Genomic DNA, 21834 nt, shown 5'->3' on the forward strand with positions numbered 1-21834 from the left:
TGGTTTTTTCAAAAAAAAAAAAAAAATACATAGCTATTCACAAAAAAATTAATTTTTTGGGAAAAAATTTCAAGAATCTAAAGCTATTCACAAAAAATTAAATTTTTAATTTTTGTAAAAATCCGTAGCGATTCACAAGAATTAATTTTCTTGGAAAAAAAATTCATATACTAAATTTTTTACTCTGCTATAACTTGCCAGAATGGCGAAAAAAATATCTAGTAGAAAGTACAAATTTCCTTTTTTAAGGGGGAGGGACAACAGTCCCTCCATCCCACCCCTGCGGACACTCCTGAAAAGGAATAACTATGTCCCTTGAAGTGGGGATTAACACATCGTTGGAGACTTTTCTCTTTCCGATGGAACCCTATTGTACCTATTACTGACTCTGATTTTTGCTTCCAATAGATTTGTTTTTTACCAGGAAAAAATTGAGGGACTTCTATTCTTTTCTTTACGTCTAAGGATAACCCAAAAATGTTTTAAGTTAACAATTGATGAATAATTTAGACCAAACTTTTTTTACAATAATGTCTTTAAATTTCTATGATTTATGTAAGTTTCATTTAAAGTTAATTTTTTTTACAGTATTTAAGGTTCACCTATAGTAGATAGATACCCGCACTTATATACAAATCTATAAAAATACTAATAACTAAAAGTATTGATAAATAACTTTTTATCTCTCTAAAAAGTAAAAAAAAAAAAAAAACTTTTGTTTGTGCAATTTTAATGTCTATTGATGTGATAATAGGAATGGTGCAAAAAAAAAAACCAACAACAAAATACACAATCGTTGTTACTTCTGATAAAGTATCTCTACCCTAAAATGTCAACATTACCTTAGACTTGAAATAGAAGTTAAGCATTCTTTTAGGACGTCTAAAGAACTCCTTAAGAATGAAGGAATTAAATCAGTATCTATATGCAAATCGTGAGAGGTAATAATCGTTGAAGAATGGATTTTTTTTAGGTAGTAACATTTCTACATGACATAATAAGCCTCAAAAAATTAAAAATCCATATTTAACTGTAATCCCTATATATTTTTTTGACACTTGATTTTTTTATATGTATGTACTGCGACAAAAGAAATGCTTCAAGTTCGATCCATCAGTACTAAATTGATGTGTTATTAGATGAATACATAATATAATTAACAAAATTTTCAAGTCATTTTGTATCGGATAGTTCCTTATTTTGATTGAAATTGAGCTTTTTACTTGACTTATAATAAAATAAGATAGGAAAGACAAGGATATTTAAGCAATTAAGAAGCTAAAATTTGAGTATTTTTTGTGGAAATTTGATATTAACTAAGGAAGTCATAGTTACGTTGATGTAATATTTACTAATTAATTATTATATTTTTTTAAAATTTTATGTGGATTATAAAATATACACAAGGAAAATCATTGACCAAGTACCAATGTACTTGGTCCCATCTCTGATAGTAAGTAGTTACTGAATCGTTTAAATGAGATTTGCCATCATTTGTCAAATACCTAATCATTTGGATGGAATACAAATAGCTTAGTAAGAGCATTCATTTAGGCATGATATCGACTGATTTTCTTAGTCTTGTATTTGAAATAAATATGGAAAATAGAAATATTGAAGCAATATGTAAATAGAAAGGCTCATAAATTGTATTATGCATTATTATGATTAATTAAATAAATATCCATACTTTGGAAGCCTGATAAATTTAGTCCTCTACATAATTTATAGGCTTTTATAGATATAAATTATGTAAAAACGAACGATGTAGCCTCAAATAAATGGTTTTTTATACTTAACAACGTTGAAAAGAAGATAATTATTACTCACTTCGGCAGCGGATTTTTCAGGACCAGGAGAGTTATCTTTATTGTCCGTCGTTGTCGCTCCGCTGTTGAGCACCATCTTTTTCATTTGACGGCTCACTGCTATCGCGTTGTATGCTTGCTATAAATATAGAAGAAAAATGTGAATAAATTAATCCATTGATAGATTAATCATCTAATTAGTAAAGGTTCATAATATGTAATAAGGATTATATAGTTTGTATATACAAAAAACGGATAATTATGAAAGATGGGGAAAGGTCTTAGGGATGACAGATAAGTACTGTTAGAGTTATGTCAGTACTTATTTATTCGGGCCACTACAGTCTTAGGACAGCGTCCGCAGGGCGTGAGCTGGAGGGATGTAGCTTCCCCGAAATCGAGGAATTTCAGTTTGTTTTTTTTTAAATAAAAAAAATCGTGAATAACTGTAGATTTTTGACATTTGTTTCCAAAAAAAAATTAAATTGTATCTAAAAACTGTGGATTTTTGAATTTTTTTTCAAAAAATTTAATATTTGAAATTTAACTATTGAAACTTTTTTGAATACATTTAATTTGCTGTGACAGCTATTGATTTATGAATTTTTTTTGAAAAAATTTAATCTCCGGTGAGAGCTATTATTAATATATGATTTTCTTTTTGAAAAAATTTAATATATAATTTTTTTTTCTCAAGTAATTTAACATTTGAAATTTATTTTTTTTAAATTTTTTTCCTAATTTTCTGTGAATAGTTATTGATTTTCGAATTATTTTTTTAAAAATAAATTTTTGTTTCAAAGCTATGGATTTTTAAGATTTTTACCAAAAAATTATAGTTTTTGGATTTTTCTTTTTTTTTAAATTACACAAACTAAGCCCCCCTCTAAAAAAACGAAAGAAATTAAAGATATATATATATATAATCCTTCGTAACACCTGTTAAGAACGTCGATTCTTTAAACTGCCACCTGATTAAAAACGAAGAAATAAAGTTGATTGACGTAATCATGGAGTTTTAGGACTGAACTGGGCCGAACTGAGACTGAACTCCACGAGACTGGAGTCTTCAGTCCTAAATAAGGATTGACACAACATAAAGAATAACGAACCGTCACGTTCACACATAAAACTGTCATTACTAGAGAAGATTTTTTTATATTTATAGAAATTGATTTTTTTAGTAGGTAAAAAAAATGGGTATAGTGTACAGGGATAACACTATTCAACAGCATTTTTGCTCAAAGTACGAAATCCACATTGATTGTTGCTATTTAAGCTATGGGTCACACGAAAATTACCAAATTACAACCTTATCATAATTACGATTTAGAGCCATATTTTGAAACGTGAAAATCCAAGTAAATAATAGATTGATAGAAAAACATATCAGTATCTTACAGTGAAACTATTGTATCTGGATGTCGGCTTCAGACCAACAGCACTCCAAGACCTTAATTTTGTTAAATAGTGTGATTATTTTTATTATTAAACAATACTTAATATATAGGTATATGATGGTCTTTTGAAAAGTCCGTACAAAGTCCAATAGGTGGCACTACTGGACCCTATCGAGCTTATGTTTAGTTAGTAGCATCTCTTGAAAGAACACACAACACTTTTCAGCCAGATAAGTCTATTTATTTCTGCTTGGCATTCGTTTGAATCGAGTAAGTGGAGTGATTTTCAATAAATGTACGAAAAAGAATTTAGTGCACTGATTAAACATTATTTTAGTAAAGACAAAACGCATTAGGAGACTTCTGGACGCCATGTTGAGGCTACTACTCCATAAATCACTGACAAAATCTATGATATGGTGATAAATGACAGAAGAGTGAAGGTGCGGGAGATTATTAGTACTGTGGGCAGCTCCATTTGGAAACATATTTCAATTAATTTTTCTACCACAACTGCTGGAGTGTGAGCTGGTACATTATTGTGATAAAAAATGAATTTTTGTGGGCCAATCCTGGGCCATTTTCTTGCAGCTCTGTTTTCAAACGGTCCAATAACGATACATAATATGCACCTATTTCATGATATTTGATGAGGATTACATATTCCTTGCGAATTCAAAAGAGCGTTTTCTTCAAAGAGATGCTACAAACTAATCATAACCTTCATACGCGCCATCTCTCGGACTTTTCAAACAACCCTCGAATATACAAATATGTAATCAAGCAAAGAAATAAAAATCAATCAATCATAATCAAATATAAGTAATATCAAGTTACATTGATATGTTATTTCTGAGAGTTTCAGATCTCTCTTTTTTAATCTACTCCTTGGAACATTTCTTATTTTAATTAAAAATGATCGTATTTTGAAAAAAGTATTTTTTTCTTGTAAGTAAGGAAAATAATAAATGTATTTACATTAATAATTCATTATTTATTCTCTATGAATCAATATCCGAAATAAGCGTGAAAAACATGAGGAGGTAAAATATGTACTTCATCAATCACATTCCTAAAAATATATCTAAGTATACACTATGCATATGGTATATACTTATATAGATATGTAAGTATACGTACAAATATTAGACAACATTGTACCTATAATAATATCCCGAATAAAGCAAGTCCGGATAGATGATGGAGCCTTTAAATTTTGAAAAACAGGGGTGTCTGTAGGGTTATATTTTGGGGTGGTTTGGTTTTAGAATTTTTTGAAAAAAAAAAATTAATTAAAAAATCCATTGTTATTCACAAAAAATTTCAAAAATTCAATTACAAACATTAAATTTTTGAAAAAAAAAATTCAAAATAAATTTTATTGACAAAAAATTCACCTTTTTGAAAAAAATTTCATTCCACAAGTGTTCACAAAAAATTAGATTTTTAGAAAAAAAATTCAAATATTTAATTTTTTTCCAAAGAAAATTCAAAAATTAACAGCTGTAAATAAAATATTAAATTTTTTGGAAAAAATTAAATTTCAAATAGTAAAATTTTTGAAAAAAAAATTTCAAATATTCAATTTTTTGAATTAAACAATATATTTTTTTAGAAAAAATTTCAAAAATAAAATCACAAATATTAAATTTTTTTAGGAAAAATTTCAAAAATGAAATCATAAATATTAAATTTTTTGGAAAAAAAATTCAAAAATGAATTTTGAAATGCTAAATTTTTTCGCAAAAAAAATTAATTTTTGAGAAAAATTGCAAAACCCTCAGCTTTTGCAGAAAAATCAAATTTTAAGGAAAATTAATCCAAAAATGAATGATATAGCTATTCAAAAAAATTAAATTTTTGAAAAAAAAAATTATAATATTGATTTTTTTGCTCTGCTTCTTAATTTTACGGAATGACTTTTATTTCAACCCCCCCTCCACCTCCAGCCTACCCCCTGCAGACGCCCCTGGTTGTAGTTCAATTTTCTGATGTGAGTGAAATAATTGTTAGTACATTCGTAACATTGAACAATGCAGGAAAAGGGTGTGATTCATTAACCTACCTACAAAATGTGCAAGGGTGTGCAAAGTGGATAACTAATAGATAGACTCAAAATCATACAATGATCATCGTTGTTATAAGTATGTAATTATCAGAGAGAGAGAGAGTAATTAAATGTAAAATATTTAAATATGTCATGAACATTCATTAAACAACTAAGCAAAACATTAAGAAAGAGGTATAATAAATTTAAGGGTTCACAAATCACAATCACTTGGGTGAAGTTTAGAGAAGGTTTTCAAAGATTTAATTATTATAATCTACCTACAAAAAAAGAATTTAATTGAGTTATACTACAAATGAGGTCGAGTAATAAAGGAAAACATTTCTTATGTATGTACAGAGGATGTATTGGGATCATAATTTTGATGCACCATGTTCGGTCCGGTTCTAAATCTTGAAAATTGGGCGCAAAAGCTATCCCATGGAGCAATTTTCAATCTATCTAGGTTACCTATGTTGCATTGGAGATATAAATATTTAATAACTTCCACTTAGGCACAAGTGTTGTTTATTTTATAGTAGTTTGTTTACAAAACCAAGAATAGTGGTACCCTCTTTCGGTTAAGAGATTGAAATAAAATACACTGTGCAAGTTATTTTTATTACCATAGCTAAGTATTGTGATGTCAGCTTGTGGATAGTTATTTTTTAAATAATTTTTTCACTTTAGTTAAAACCACATTGTTTAAATCAGCGTTTCTCAAACTTTTTTTTCAGTTAGAGCACCTTTCAAAAGTGCTTAAAATCTCATGACACCCAATGCAAATGTCCTGTTTATTTAGAGGAGATAGTAATGAGCCGAATAAAATACGAACTATAAATAGTAATAACTTGGACCTTAAAAAGACAGGTGGTTTAAAACTTGCTTGACCGACCCAGCGATACAAGTTTTTGTAGGGTTTTTCTATTTAGAAAACCATCCATTATTTTGTTGCTAGTTCCTTATTCTTTGTGCAGTCAAATGTATTTTCACGGTTAAATGATAAAACAATATGACTCACACTGCAGTCACGCTAGCCGCTGGTGGGCTATTGACATGACACGTTATTGGCAACTAGAACATAAGACAGATTATTATGCTTAATTTTATATATTTAAAAAAATAAATGAGTTTAAAATTTTACCCTTTCATATATATGTATTTATATATGAAATGCCATATTTTCTTTTTGAAACGGTCAGTTTATGATACAGTGTCCCGGAGCACCCACTTTGAGAAACGCTGGTTTTAATAATGGCAAATTATTTCCGTGTATAAAATATATGTTAAGTTTTACCGAAGGAATTTTACAGAGTGGTCCAGATAAATTGTGAAAGTCTTTAAAGGCTTATAACGAAGAAACTAGATGGGATGGAACCATATTTTTTTTTAATATAAAAGCTAAATTTAATGACATTCAATTATTTTTAATGATAAGATCACTTCAGTTTTACGGCGCCGGAAGTTTTGGCAGGTGTCCTCACGTTTGGAGCCCGGACTTTTGGGGTGCAAACAGCCTGGATCTGAACCAAAGTGATTTGGATCTATGGGGGAGGGTCAAGTATCATTCATCTATGGAGGCTTGAAAAAGTTTAATACCCATAAAATGATAAAGCTGTATCCACATGAGGTCTCCCGTGCCAACCAAAGATTATGGTGTTGTGTGGCAGAGGTTCTTAAGAGATGCAGATATCATTATGAATATTCTAGTTCGTTGGTTATAATCCTTTAAATATTTTCTTAATTTGTCATTCCCACTCTGTAGAGGGAACTAGGCAATTTATATGACTTATAAGAGGAGGAGAACCGACTTAAAATCCTCTATTAAGGACAGATACACCCCAATGATTAACTATTTAAAATATCATATTTCTAAGAAATAAAGGTGTTTGGAACGTGAGTGCTCGATTAAAAAAACAACAAATACTGCAAGCATGTTCAAAAACGGTAGTGGTGTTGAGATAACGAAGACAGAAAAAGGAGAAACATGCCGTTGTTTTGCTGCATTCAATCAAAATATATGGTTTACATAAAAGCCCTTTTGTTTTCAAAAGATTCAAACATGTGTACATGCTTGTATAAAAGCCCAAAATGCGATAATATGGCAAAGCTGTGATACGCTATGACTTTAAGCCTTGCTTTTAGTGAAGAAGATGTATTTCCTCAAGGGAAAAGATGGAGAAGAGGCAGTAGCTAAGTTATAATGCATTAGTTGTACAAGTAAAAAAGGCGTTTCCAAAACATAATAATTAAGGGATAAAGGATTGAAAGTTTAGAGTGACACAACGCAACGTAGGGAAAGGGAATGATGGTTCAAATACAAAAATTAATCAGGGGAGTGCGCAGGGGGTGGGCTGGAGGGGCAGGAGCCTCCCCCATAATTAAGGATGTATTGCTTTTTACTAAAAATATTGAATGTTTGATTTTTTTCCCCCCCAAGAATTTAATACTTGAAATTTAATTTTTGAAATTTTTTTGCAAAAGTTTATTTGTCAAAAATTAATTATATAAATTTTTTGCAGAAAAATTTATATAATTAATTTTTTTTTACAAAATTATTAATTTTTGAATTTTTTTTTTTTAAAAAAATGATTATTCTATGAAAAACTTTGAATTTTTGTTAATTTTTTTCCTACAAATTTAATTAATGAAATTTAAAAAAAAATAAAAATAATTTTCCAAAATATTTATCTAAAAAATTAATTTTTTGAATTTTTTTATTAAAAAATTGTTGATTAAATTTGGTTTAAATTTCTCCAAAATTTATATTATTCATTTTATTTTACAGAAATATTAATTTAAAAAAAAAAAATATATATTTTTGTATGAAAAACTTTGAGTTTTGTAAATTTTTTTCCATTGATGTATGAAAATTTAAAAATATAATAATAATTTTTTAATTTTTTTTTTTCCAAAAACCAAGCTAACCCCCAAAAAATAATCCTGCGGACGCCCCTGATCATCCAAGAAGAGGGAAACTTCTGTCTCCTTGGATTTCCTCTCCTTTCTCAAACCTTCAGAGTTGTTTGTAGTGCTAGTAGAATTCGCGGTCGTATTTGCAGTTGGAGATGATGAATGAGAAAGATCATCTGTCGAATCTGTTTGATCTTTAAGACGGGGTGATGAAGAGAGTGCTGCTGACGCTGTTGTACTTGATGTAGTAGCAGTGGTTATCATGGCCATTCTTTGCATTTTATGAACCATGACGATTGCATGCATCAATTGCTATATGATTCAAATATTAAGAAAGAGAAGAAAAAAAAACACAACTTATTTCTGGATTTTCTCTTTCATTTGAGAAAAAAAAAAGTGCCTTAATGTGAACTCAATCAGAAAGTGGTTTTTTTCATAAATGAATGAGTTATGAGGGGCAGTTATAACTGAACATGATCATCATATAACCATAATTAATTATACAACATGAATCGAAAAGAGAAGCATATGAGATTTATGTATATCGTAGTCAATAACTAAACATAGAAACTATGGTACTTACCCTCCATCTAGACTTTGCAAAATTCTTTTTAAGTTGTTCTGAGACCGAAGCGTGTATGTCCTTGTCATTCTTAGCACCGGTAATCCTGCAAATGATTATCATAGGAAAAGCCTAGAATGGCATTTATAGAAAGAATTATCTTACCAAGCATGTTCGAGAGCTTCACTACAACTCAATCGTTTGTCCACATCTACACACATGAGTTGACGAATAAAAGCCTTGGCTTCGTCGCTAATATCATCCCAATAAGGCGAATCAAATTCAAATTCACCTAAATGAAAAAGAAAAAAAGTTGTAAAATATTTAACAATAGTCTAAGTCTACTACATATACAATTTAAATATGTAGCAAGAGATTGAAATAAAATAGTCCAATTAGTTAGGATGGAATAAATATATCAAGTAAATTATAAAAATAAAGTAACTTAAAAAATATTAAATATGCAAATCTCTAAGAAAGATATTATGTACATATATAGGATGGTCCAGATAAATTGGGTAAATCTTTAAGAGCTTATAACGAACGAACTACATTTTTATTATTACATTCAATTACACTGTCCAACAGCAAAAATGGCACAAAAACAGCAAATGCTCAACCTAGTACAGTTTGATCCCTGATTCCAAATATGTCCTTATTTTTTAACTCATAGCCTTGTGGCCTTCAGAAAGAGGCCATACATTTTTTTGTTATTTTTAAGGTTCAAAGCAGTTTTAAGCCCTCATTATTGAGTACAGGAATAATTCATATTAATATATTTTAAAGCCGAATGGTACAAAATTCTAAGACTATTTTTAAAATGTCTGCATCATGCTTACAACTCAATTTATATTTGTTTAAAGTTGAAAATAGGTGTTTTTTATTCAGAGACTCATAGCTTCAAGACAAATAGATTCAAAAAAGTTTAAAAGTATTGCAGTAGATTGCTAATAGTATGAACTTTAATTGAAAAAAAAGAGCCTCTCCAAAAACGCTCTATATCGTTGTCAATTTGAGATAAGACCAGGACGATATTTCATGGGAAAAACTCATTTTTGAATTGATCTCATAATAAAAGTGCATAAGTATTTGTATTCCCCAGCTTGAAGAGATAGAACTAAAGACAGGGAAGAAGAAAAGAGATAGGAACAAAGAGAGAGAAAAATAAAACTTTTATTAAGAGATCAATTCAAAAATAAGTTTTTCCCTTGAAATATTGTCGTGGTCTTATCTCAAATTGACAACGATATAGAGAGTATTTAGCTTTAAAATTTATTAACATAATATATCCCTTTCTTCAACACCGAGGGCTTAAAACAGCTTTGAACCTTAAAAATAGCCAAAAAAAAACAAAAAACAAATGTCTTTTTTTGAAGGCCACGAGTGAAAAAATAAGGCCATATTTGGAATCAGGGATCAAACTGTACTAAGTTGAGCATATGCTGTGCTTGTGCATAAAAAAAGTGTGATTTTGTTGGAAAGTGTGTTATTATTTATGAGATCCTTTTTTCTTTATAACTTAGACCACATGGCGCCGGAATCTTTGGCCCGGGCGACCTCGTGCATATTGCCATTGTACTGGTTTTGCACTTTTAATTTATGTTCACTCTTGGATAGCCTAAAGAAGAAATGACACCTTCCTACAAGACTTTGCACCAGTCCACAAGGCCAAAAAAGTGTAGTATGTCTTGTTCACAAAATAAATAAAATGAGACACAGGGAATCAATGTTTTTTTTTAATGAACAAAATCAACTTTAATCTAAAAAACAAACTTAGCCTCCAGAATCCATGAATCTGGTCTGATCATAATGGCCTTATGTATGTAAATCAAAATTCTGAACAGCTTTTCTTTTATAAGTAAAGTATGTATCTAATATCTATAATATTATATTATAGTAGATACTAGAAGGGGGTGCCTGCATGGGAGTGCTGAATAGAAACAAAGAATGAAGGTAGAAGGGAAGAGGCAGAGAGAGCATTATAGAAAGAAACAGAGGGAGAAGAGAAGAAGGAAAACATAGACAGAAGGAGGGAGATATAGAAAGACAGAGGGTAGGGGAGGTTTTGTTTCGGTAAAAACAGGGTCTTAATGACCTGGGAGGCACAAAAACAAATTAAATAACGAGTTGTTAAATTTCAGACTGATCTGTTCCACCATTTTGGATTCCGTATATGATAACAGCAAAAGATTTATATATTTTTGGGGGGAGAATGAGAAGGGCTTCAGAGATCCCCAGTGCTACTTTCCATCTTTTATGAGCACACACATTATAAATTATTTTATACAAAAATGTCCCCCTAAAGAAAAGAATGATGATATAGGTTTAGAAAATTAATAAAAAGCCCTTCTCTGATTGCGCACTAGAAAAAATCTAACACGCGGCTTAGGTCATATTTTCAACAACTCAAGATATGCGGAGTATATATTGCTTATACATATATGTGAGACTACATACCTTTAAGAATCTGTGCGAATAAATTTGCATCGTTTTCATCGTAGAAGGGTGGATATCCACATAAAAGGATATAAGAAATTACGCCTATACTCCAAACATCAACAGATTTGCCGTAGGGCTTCTGAGCGAGAACTTCTGGAGCAACGTAGCCTAGAAATAAACGAAACGTACATTTAGATATTAAATATATGTATGCTAGAGCTCATTTGTACATATACAGGGTTGATTTTAACTAGTGGTAAATATTTTATTATTTTCAGTCCAGAATTAAATTGGTTCAAAATTACGGAGGAAGACAACAAGACATCATCTTATCTCTGAACAGAGCAAAGAAGATTCAAAATTTTCTCAAGGCCAACAAAAATTAGGGATATTTTTTTGTTAATTTCTGAAAAAATAATATTTTACCGTTGATGCCACTGTGAATAAGCAGAATAGCCGCTACATCACAGGTAATGTCTCAGCTTCAGTGAGAAATGTCTTCAGAACAAAAAATCAAGCCGGAACCAGTGTCTTGGGCGTTGTAAAGTCTGCCCTCCCATTTGGCTTGCTTACATCAAACTTTTGGATAACAAAGTGCTATTTTGCACCGCAGAAAAGTTCAGTGACAACTTTAGTTTCAATCAAGACAGAACTCCGTGTCATCGCGCCGCTAAGACCCAAGCCTTCCTGGGAGACTATTTTCCGGACTTCTGGGACCACAACATGTGGATACCCTCTTCTCGAGATCTGAGCCCCTGGGACAACTCTATCTAGGCGTGTCTGGAGGAGAGGATTTATCCAGTCTCTAGAGGTTTCGATAAAGATTGAGTGGACGAAGCTCTAGTTTAACAACATAGTCAAGTTCTGTAAGGGGCTTAACCTTTGTATTTAGGGAATTATTAGAGCTGAGGGCTCACATATTGAACTAGTTAAACACTATTTACAGATGATTTTGTAAAATAAATGTCCTCACAAAACCTCTGATTTAAATTTTATTCTTGAAAAATTGAAAATAAAAATAAATTTTGTACCACTAGATTAGATCTACCCTGTATAGTGTATTTGTATGTATATAGACGCTAGAGGTCATTAGCATATATATATCATTTGCACACAATAAGTGATTATATGCATGATTAATTAACGTATTTATTCATAGACAAACAATTTAAAGTATGGGGAAAGTGAAGAAACCCAAAGATTGAATATATTTTGTGAGTGTAACAATGCAAATTTGAAAATTAATTATGGATGTAGTAAAATCAATCAATGGCTAACATAAGAATGCACTTCAAATATTGCATGAAGGAATATATCATCCTTTCAAAAGTTCTATCAAATACCTGGTGTTCCACAGGCAGTGGCCATAATACCAGAGTCTTCCATTTTAGAGAGCCCAAAATCACTTATCATAATTTTGGAATCTTCATCTGTACTGTGGTAAAGTAGATTTTCGGGCTTTAGATCACGATGAACGACACCTTCAGTGTGCATATAGGCTACGGCTGATAAAACTTGTTTGATTAAATCCGCTGCGTCTTTTTCGGTATAGGATCCTTTCTCTACAATCCGATCAAATAGTTCTCCTCCAGTTACTCTACAAAATAAAAAGAACATACATAAAAATTTAATCATTTTGAAGCATAGATGTACGTATTCATTATATTAAGGGGCGTCCACAGGGGGTTGGGCAGGAGGGGCTCCCACATTTCTAGAGAATAGATTTGAACTTTTGAACTTCTTTACGCAAAAAAATTTTTTTTTTTTTAACAGATGTGGATTTTTGAAATTTTTTGTTAATATCTGTGGATTTTTGATTTTCTTTCCCCCAAAATTGAAGTTTTTGAAAGTAGCTACAGATTTATGCATTTTTTCCCCCAATGAATTTCATTTTCAAAATTTTTTAAAAATGGTTATGGATTTACAAAAAAATTTCCCCAAAAATATAATTTTTTGTTAACAGCTGTAGATTTTGAATTTTTTTCTTAAGAAATTAAATTTCTTGAGAATAGCTATGGATTTTGGAAAAAAAATCTCCAAAATATTTAATATTTTTATGAATAACTGTGGATTTTTCAATAGCTACTGATTTTTTCTCTCCAAAACTATAATATTTTGCTAACAGTTATAGATTTTTGGTATTTTTTTTTTTAAATATTAAATTTTTTAATATCAGCTTTAGATTACTGAATTTTTTTTCAAAACAAAAAAAAAAAATTGAGAATAGATTTGGATCTTCCAAAATATTTAATATTTTAATTTTTTTATGAATATCTGTGGATTTTTGAATTTTTTTTCAAACAAATTATACCCCCCAAAAAAAAAAACAACATGCGTACGCCCCGGTTAATACCTTAATTAATGTATAAGGGGCCTAAATGGGTATGCATGCTCTCGCTCATCAGGCAGGAGTAGGTATACATATAATAATGCATTTTATAAAAACCCGATCTTTTTTCTTTGATGCCACATTGAAGTGTAGGTCCTTCAAGGTAAATAATATGAAATCTATTTTCTAAATGAGCTCATATATAAATATATATAAACTAAAGATGTAAAAAGATCAATTACATATTATTTTATAAGCGTTTCAAATCCTTTCTTTTTTACGATATAAAGAAGAATATAAATTCCTCAAAAAGTAGCAAATATTTCTAGGGTGTCTGCAGAAGATGGGCTAGAGGAGCTTTACCCCTCCCCCTCCCCTAAATTAAGGAATTTTTCCTTTTTTACTAGAAAATTTAATAATAGAAATATAATTTCTGAAATTTTTCTCCACAAATTTTTTTTTTTAATAAGTTTCATTTTTCTAGAGATAGCTATAAATTATTAAAAAATTCCCGACAATTTAATATTAAATTTTTTTAGTCAATAGTTGTGAATGTCGGAGTTTCTTTTTTCAATAAGTTTCAGGAAGTTTTTGAGAATGGCTAAGAATTTTGGAATTTTTTTTTCCAAAAAAATTAATTGTTTGTCATTATGCTTGGATTTTGGATTTTTTTTTTCTCTCAGTATTAATTTTTGAGAAAAGTTACGGATTTTGAAATTTTTTTCCAAAAAATTTATTATTTGAAATTTACTTTTTCAAATTTTTTGTAAATAGTTGTGGATTTTCGAAATCTTTTGTGAATAGCTGTGAATTTTTGATACATTTTTTCAAAAACTTAATATTTCAATTTATTTTTTTAAATTTAATATATGAATATTTTTTTACAATTTAATATTTCAATTTTTTTTCCATAACAATTTTAAGTTAAAAAAAAATCCAAAAACCATTGCAAAAACTAAAAATATGATTCTGCAGACCCCCTGCAAATTATCTGTACATTTAACACAAAAATATGCATCAGTATTCTCTTGCCAACTGTTGATGTGCATACTCCTTTTCCTCCAATCCGTGTTTTGAACACTGATTGCTTGAATCATCTAATGTTTAGTTCCTCTGAACAATTCTTACCCAATTATTGAGCAATAATTATTCCACAGTTGAGAAGAAATTGTGGCTAGTTACCAACTGATTTTAGACCTATTTCTTTTCGTAAAAAAGGTTTTGTGATACATCAAAGGTAGCGAAGTGACATTTGTATATGTTTTCATTTGAAAATATATTCATTCTATGCAAGTAAACACGAAATAATATTATATAAATGCATTCAAAGCCTTCCCCAAATTTATATTTTAATAAAAGGAAGGATGATAATATCAAAGAAATCTAGAAAAAAAACATCTATTGTCGTTTGGAGGGGGGATTGATGTTATATATATCTAATATCTATGTATATTAAATCTATCATCATACAGGGATATACATTATACATAAATATATTGAGATAATATCTTGCAAATATGGGTATTTTGCTCTTTTTTTTTTTTTTTTGCAAAAATACATATATATTGTACATATGTACATAAGGGAACAGAGTTGGTGTAGGATAAAATGATACTTCCCTATAGGCCTAAATAAGTTTACACTACATTTACCGATTCCTAGAGATACTTTGTCAAATAGATAAAATGATATATCATAATCACGTGTCTACGTTGCTTAATCAAAATACTTCTGATATTTACATCCTAGAGTTCAAACATTTGACTACTAAGTAGTTTATAACATTTTATACAGGTTTAAAAATAGTTCATGATCCGTTATGATAATATCTACTTTAGTGATAGGACGATTAATCAGCATAGGAGAATCGGGCTTTAATTTGCTATTCCGATTCTTATGTTATCATTATTTATTACTCGTATGTATGTAACTATTTATTACTTTTCAAATTTATGAAAAAGAAAAATCAAACATATGAATTTTATTTTAGTAAAATAATTTTAAATAAATTAAAAATATTCAAAAACTGAGAAGAAACAAATTGAACACAGACTCAACGTGAACATAAGTGTTCTAAGCATATGCGAGCGGTGCAGATATTGTTATTTAGGGGAATAGGTTTAGTAATGGACTCTAGGAAAGCTCACCTTTACAAAATTTACCTTTCGAAAGTTTGTTGTGAGATTACTCATCCCAGGTAAAGCTCACTGGGAGAAGGAATCACCTTCCTTTGTTTAAATGTAAATATTATTTACATTCATCTTTTTATCATAGGGGCATTGTTCACCAATAGTCAAAAATATCTTTATTTCAAAAAAATACACAGGATTATGCAAATTTGATGTTATTGAGAAATAAACTATGGCGTTTTACAGGGTGGAACATACTTATTGTGATTTTTTTAAAGCTTCAATTCAACGCTTATTTATAAAAGCAAGGGGTACAATTTTATTTCTGAGCCTTTCAGCTTTGGAATGAAAAGTCACATTTTCCAATTGGAGTAACGTTGTCAGTTCAATCAATACAAAGACAACGGATACTTGATTTGATGGTAGTCAATCGGCCAAACAGGGCTGCCCCGAGAAATAAACCTAAAAATCATGACTTTGGTTCAATGTTCTGTCCAATATGGAACAGCAACATCACATGTGGTTGTATATCTGTCACTAATCCTCTTGTAGACCTGGTCAATTGTAAATATATTTTTGTTCATATCTTTTAAAAACGATATTATTTGATTTGTATCGTTAGACCGTTTTCGTTTTTGGACCCATACAAACGACCTCAAACCAAGCTCCTTAAACTGTCATGAAATTGTTGTCCTCGAAATTTCCATGTTTCTTTGCATTCTAACACATGGACATTATTGGATCCTTTTTGATGGCCCCTAGACATTTGTATGAGGTGTATCTGCGGGTTTCGAATGGCTAGCAACCTTTCTTGTAAGCCATGCGTTTTTGAATCAGCTGGACAGTCCTGATACTTACTTTTAAAATGTTAAAAATCTTCCAATTTGATCAAATCAACTATCTGTTGGGGTTGATGTCTTTGATTAGACCTTTTTAATACAATTGGAACATGTGATATATCATTCGAAAGCTGAAAGACTATGATATTAAATTAGACTAAGTGATTTTATAAATTCTTAAAAAATAAGAATTTAATTTAAACTTTGACAAAGTGACGATAAATATGTACCTACCGGCATAGTTAAGTGTTACCGGCACTAGTGTTGTGTCGATCCTTATTTATTCGGTCCAGTCCAGTCTTTGGACAGGCCCTATTGGTCCTTAGGACCGTCAGACTTTGAGACCGGTCCTTAACTGTCAGTCCTTGGAATTTCTCATAAAATATCTCTGATTTATCAAGCCAAATAAGATATATTAAATATGTATTAAGATTACAGCACATATTTCATTATAATAAAATATATTGCGAACATATTATATTGGAAAAACACCCTCATTAACGTCACGAGGGATCAATTTTACCTTCTTCAAGGACCGACAAGTGGGATTGGACTGGACTGCGGTCCTAAATATGGACCGACACAACACTAGCCAATATTATGGGTCCCTAAACATATTTCCTCTATTTGACAAATCATAAACACAATGTAGGGATTAAAAACCCCTATAATTTAGTGTCCATCAACTCAATTGGCTCATACCTATAATGCACATAAATGTCCAATTTTCATTGTGAGGATGTGTACTCAAAAAAGTATTTGTTCTTCGAAGTAAATGGTATGTAAATAGACCCCCCCCCCCATCATAGATGTACTTCTTCTTTCCTTTATGCCTACAAATTGGCCTCCTTCAAAAACTCTTCCCTCTCTCTATGAGTGTCCTTCAAAAAGCACTTTATAAATTATTATTATTATTATTATATATTACATTAAAAACACATTGACAGAAAAAAATAAAAAAATAAAACTAAACAGAAAACTAAAGCACATTTCAGGCACTAACATACATTGCTATTACTGAGTTGACTACATCTTAAATGTAAAAAAGTGCAATGATTAACTAACGATGGCGATGCAATAAATCAGACCATATTTTATAGAAATAAGGTGGTATGTCAGTATTTTATTTCTATATTTGAATAGGTACATTCATAATTTTACAAAAGGCATGATTTTAGGTTTACTTATTAATGGAAAAGTAAGGGTGCAGTAAATAATAAATGAATTTATGTCTCTGTAACTAAAAAAGATCTCTTATTGTACTCATTTGATTGTTGTCTACTCCTCAAAATTTAATTTTAATCCATTATTACGAGAAGACATATATTTACCGAGTGGTCCATTAAAATCTAAAGACTTTGAATTTTAAACTATAACAAGAGATAATTTATCTATTAACAATAGATTTTACTATAAATAGATGTGTGTCTGAGTTCTCTTAATCATTAATATAGCTCCCCTTTGTGGTAATGAAGGCTTCCAGGTGGCGGTGAAATGCCTGAAACCTGCTACAGATGTAGTCATATGTCATGGCATACCAGTACTTGCTGATAGTTGCTTTGAGGGTCTTGGTGCCTTCCCCTCGGCATGCACCCGAAAGGTGTGTAGTCGAAGTGGGCTGGCATTAGGGCTGTGTGGGGGGCAAAAGTGTCAAAAGAGAGTTCAAAAAAACTCAGAAGAGTCTTGCCACGGACGAGATGTGTTTCTTTCATTGCTGGTGTCAAAAGTGGCTTCTCCCCCCTCACAAGGCTTATTTTTTTTTATAGCTCTCTGGACAGTCTGATGTGAAACTCCGAGATCTCAAGTACTTTAGGTGATTGGCCTGAGCTGTTTTTTTAACTCCTCCGGATCCAATTTGGCCCATTTGACATTGTCCCTCTTCCTCTCTAACGTTTCAGACTTGCTGACGACGTAGACATTGGTCCTGGAGATGCCCAAACTACTTGCAGTGCCCGAATGGAAATTCGTCCATCACGTTCAAGTGTAATTTTATTGACTTGTACGTAAACTAAAGAGCTCAGGTCTATTTTATTTTGTAACTAATTTTTTATCCTTTATTAAATCGAAATATGAATTTATTTCAATTACTCAACCCTAATTATTTATTGAGTTAGTAAGTTTTTAGATTTCAAGGGACCACACGGTATATATAATAATTTAGGTTACAATCTTTTTGCACAAAAATATATACATAAAGATAAATTAATGAGCTCTTCTTGTTGTTCTTTCACTAACGACTTTGATTTAAAAAAAAACATTATTTTATCATAGAAAATATCAAAAAAACAACTAAATGGTTGTTGAAAAAAAGCATGACGAAAAAAAAGCAAATGAGTAAATTATATAATTCATGACTTTTGAAAAAATAAAATTAATTTGATTGCCTTATACTCACTTCTGAGTCATAAAGACATTATTACTCTATATTTTTTTTTAAGTGTAAAAAACAAAAAGCAAATGGATTATAAAAAACATGTCATAAAATGATGTTATTATTTAACAAACCAAGCAAAAAACGAAAAGAAAAAGTGTTTGAAATACAAACATATACGTAATTATAGTTTTAATACTTATGTATTATGAATATTTTAGAAAGCAACTCAAACACTGAACTAATTAGGGAAAAACACTTGCAACAGAAAAAAAAAAATAAGTTAAAAAACGGTGTTGTTTTTATTTATTTTAAAAAAAGAGATCATTCCCAAAAAAAACTATTTCTCTTTTTTTTTTACTACTCACAATTCCATTACTAAATAAACTTTATGTCTTTCTTCATGTACTTCAAGCAATTCAACTATATTAGGATGATGTAACCTGTAATTAATAAAAGAAAAAAAGAAAATATAAATGTCAACTTACAATTCCATAACTAAGTATACTGATGATTTGCTTTCATAAGCCTCTAAGAGCTTAACTACATTTGGGTGATCAAGTCTATAAAAGAAAATAAGGATATAGATTAGTTAAGGATGGATAATAACCTTTCCAGTGAGTCCCTATCGTGGTGAGTACTTAATATGGCTTTAAAATGGTAATGCAACATATAATTGACCTCTGAATTTTTTTCTGTAACAAAAAGAGAAGAAACAAACAACTTAGAATAACATTTGTCATAACGCAAATTTTTATGTAAAATATCCCACACAAATGTTTAAAATGTATTTCATTAAATTGACAAAGCTTTCTTTTTATAACAATTGAATTCGTTTTTAATTATAATTTATTCATTGTTTTTGAGAACTTTTGCTCTAAAGTTCACATTTAAATACATATATTTGTGGTCATTTGCTTTAGCAAATGAAAATCAATAGTAAAGTTCGTATTTTTGGTTGTTGTTTATTTGAAGAAAAAAAAAAAACAGAAAATGATATGAAATAATGTCAAGCTAAATGACATTTCTTCCTTTTATTGTTTACAAAATCGTCCTTTAAAAAACAACAACACCCTTTTCTGGTCAATTATATGTTGCAACGTACCTTTAGGAGTACCACAAATATGAGATGAAGAAACGTAGAGTTGTGAATCATAAGCATTTTCGCTAAGTAAAAAAAAGAAAATCGAAATTCAACATAATAAGTCAGACAAGATCTGCTATAAGAAGATAGTACGAGTTTAGGGAGGGAGAAAATTGACAATTACTCCGATCTTCGATTTTACTTTTGAGTACATCAAGTACTTTCACTCATAACTCCTGAGCAAATCCTCAGAGTCTTTCATGAGTACACTAACACGTAGTTTTTTGCGGGTAACCAAAGATTCAAAAGGATTCAAAAGACACATCCTTCAATAAAAAAAAGCTGTTAAAGCCCATTTAAAAACGTTGGAATGATTGTATTCCTATGAAAGATGAAATGATTGATTAATATAGTAGAAAAGATTTAATGAGCATTATTTTATCAAGGTCGAATAAATGAATGGGTGCCTCACAAGTCAACAATAAGAAAAAAACCATTAGTTTGATTGCTTACATAAAAAAAGAAGCAATTTAATCAATATTACTACAACAATACAATATATTAGGCCTTTCTTTATAGAAGAATAACTTATTCATAAAATGACTCATTTAATACCTGAAAAGATGAAAAACGTGCCGCTATTCAAATTCAAATAAAAATCTTTGAAAATATAGAACATTAATATTAAATTTTGTAGGACTGAACAATCTTATGTTAAGTATACATGAGTAGTTATAAAATATATTTGAAATTAACATTTAAGTTTGCACAAAATAAATCTATTTTTAAGTATATTCACATTTGCCTTAGAATTGTTTTTTCAAAAATTGTGTAAGAAAAAAACTGCAGAGAAAAAGATCTAAGCAACTCGACTTAATAGGACAATATTTGAATCAGGTGGCAGATCTAAACTGTTGGTTTATTTACTGTAGAAAGAAAACTTTTTATTTATTTTTTTGAAGAGATCCGAGATGGTTTTTTTCCCGTACCACACATTCTAAAGGATTACTTAGCGGAATTTTGTTCACAAAAGTTAATGAAAAGGCAAACAAAACAAACGATGAACAATGTCTATTTATTTCTAATGGACATGCGTAGAAGTACCAAGTACAAGAAAACAAGAAACTGGATATTTCACATCGGAGACCATTGAAATCGTCCTTTGGAGTAGGATCCAAATGAATAATTATTATTTGATCATTATTACTTATGTATAAATGTGACAAAGAAATAGAACGATGACTTACCGTCTCAGTACTTTAATTTCATTTTCCAAGGAGTCTTCCTTTCCTTTTAAGGCCTTTTTGTCGATGATTTTGATGGCATAAAGTTTTGATGGTTCTTCACGTTGTTCCGCCAATCGAACCTGAGAAAAGGCTCCCCTAAAATAAATAAAGAAAAAATCAATAAATGTTTGAATTAATCATATTCATTTGCAATACTAAACATGTGTAGAAATAGTACAAATGCTTAAATGAGGGGTATTGTCCTTAATTCGTAGATTGACTTTAATACATATATGAAATACAAGAGGTTCCCTCCATAGTGCAGGCTCAAACACCGTGGATGGCCGGATAAAAAATCAAGTGAATACGCGATTAAGAATATATTTTACGATTATGTTGTATGGCAAACAATTTAAATGATTTTTGATGATTAAAATGTATTTATTGATCTAACCATAGTGAAAAATAGTGAAAAATTGTACATTGAAATATAAATTCTCCCATGTTACGAATTTTAGTACTTAAAAAGTTCCCGTACTATGTGATTTTTTTTTAAAAATTGGATTTTTATTTTTTCAAAAAAACTGCAATAAGTGGGGGCACATTGTGTTTCAAAAAATATAGAGTAAATTGAATATTTAGATAAACATTTTCTACTGATGACCAACTGAATGTGTTCCGAAATCG

General features: G+C 30.0%; 1 protein-coding gene across 5 annotated transcripts in view; it reads right to left on the reverse strand.

The window, feature by feature from the left end:
• CaMKI (Calcium/calmodulin-dependent protein kinase I) overlaps positions 1-21834 on the reverse strand; it is a 61220-nt gene that overhangs the window by 3639 nt on the left and 35747 nt on the right. The window contains exons 2-9 of one of the 5 annotated variants that reach the window (XM_040722809.2): positions 21169-21303; positions 19206-19280; positions 12513-12766; positions 11188-11337; positions 8896-9022; positions 8752-8836; positions 8270-8480; positions 1831-1947 (exon numbers count right to left, since the gene is read on the reverse strand). In XM_040722809.2, coding sequence (XP_040578743.1) covers positions 1868-1947; positions 8270-8480; positions 8752-8836; positions 8896-9022; positions 11188-11337; positions 12513-12766; positions 19206-19280; positions 21169-21303 — 1117 coding nt within the window. In that variant the 3' untranslated portion in view covers positions 1831-1867. Of the gene's footprint in view, positions 1-1830; positions 1948-8269; positions 8481-8751; positions 8837-8895; positions 9023-11187; positions 11338-12512; positions 12767-19205; positions 19401-21168; positions 21304-21834 lie in introns of all 5 variants that reach the window. The other 4 variants (XM_040722808.2, XM_071893075.1, XM_040722810.2 and 1 more) reach the window with 4 other exon arrangements.

The sequence above is a fragment of the Lepeophtheirus salmonis genome, chromosome 13 (genome assembly GCF_016086655.4).
Source record: "Lepeophtheirus salmonis chromosome 13, UVic_Lsal_1.4, whole genome shotgun sequence".
NCBI classification, from domain to species: Eukaryota; Metazoa; Arthropoda; class Copepoda; order Siphonostomatoida; family Caligidae; genus Lepeophtheirus; species Lepeophtheirus salmonis.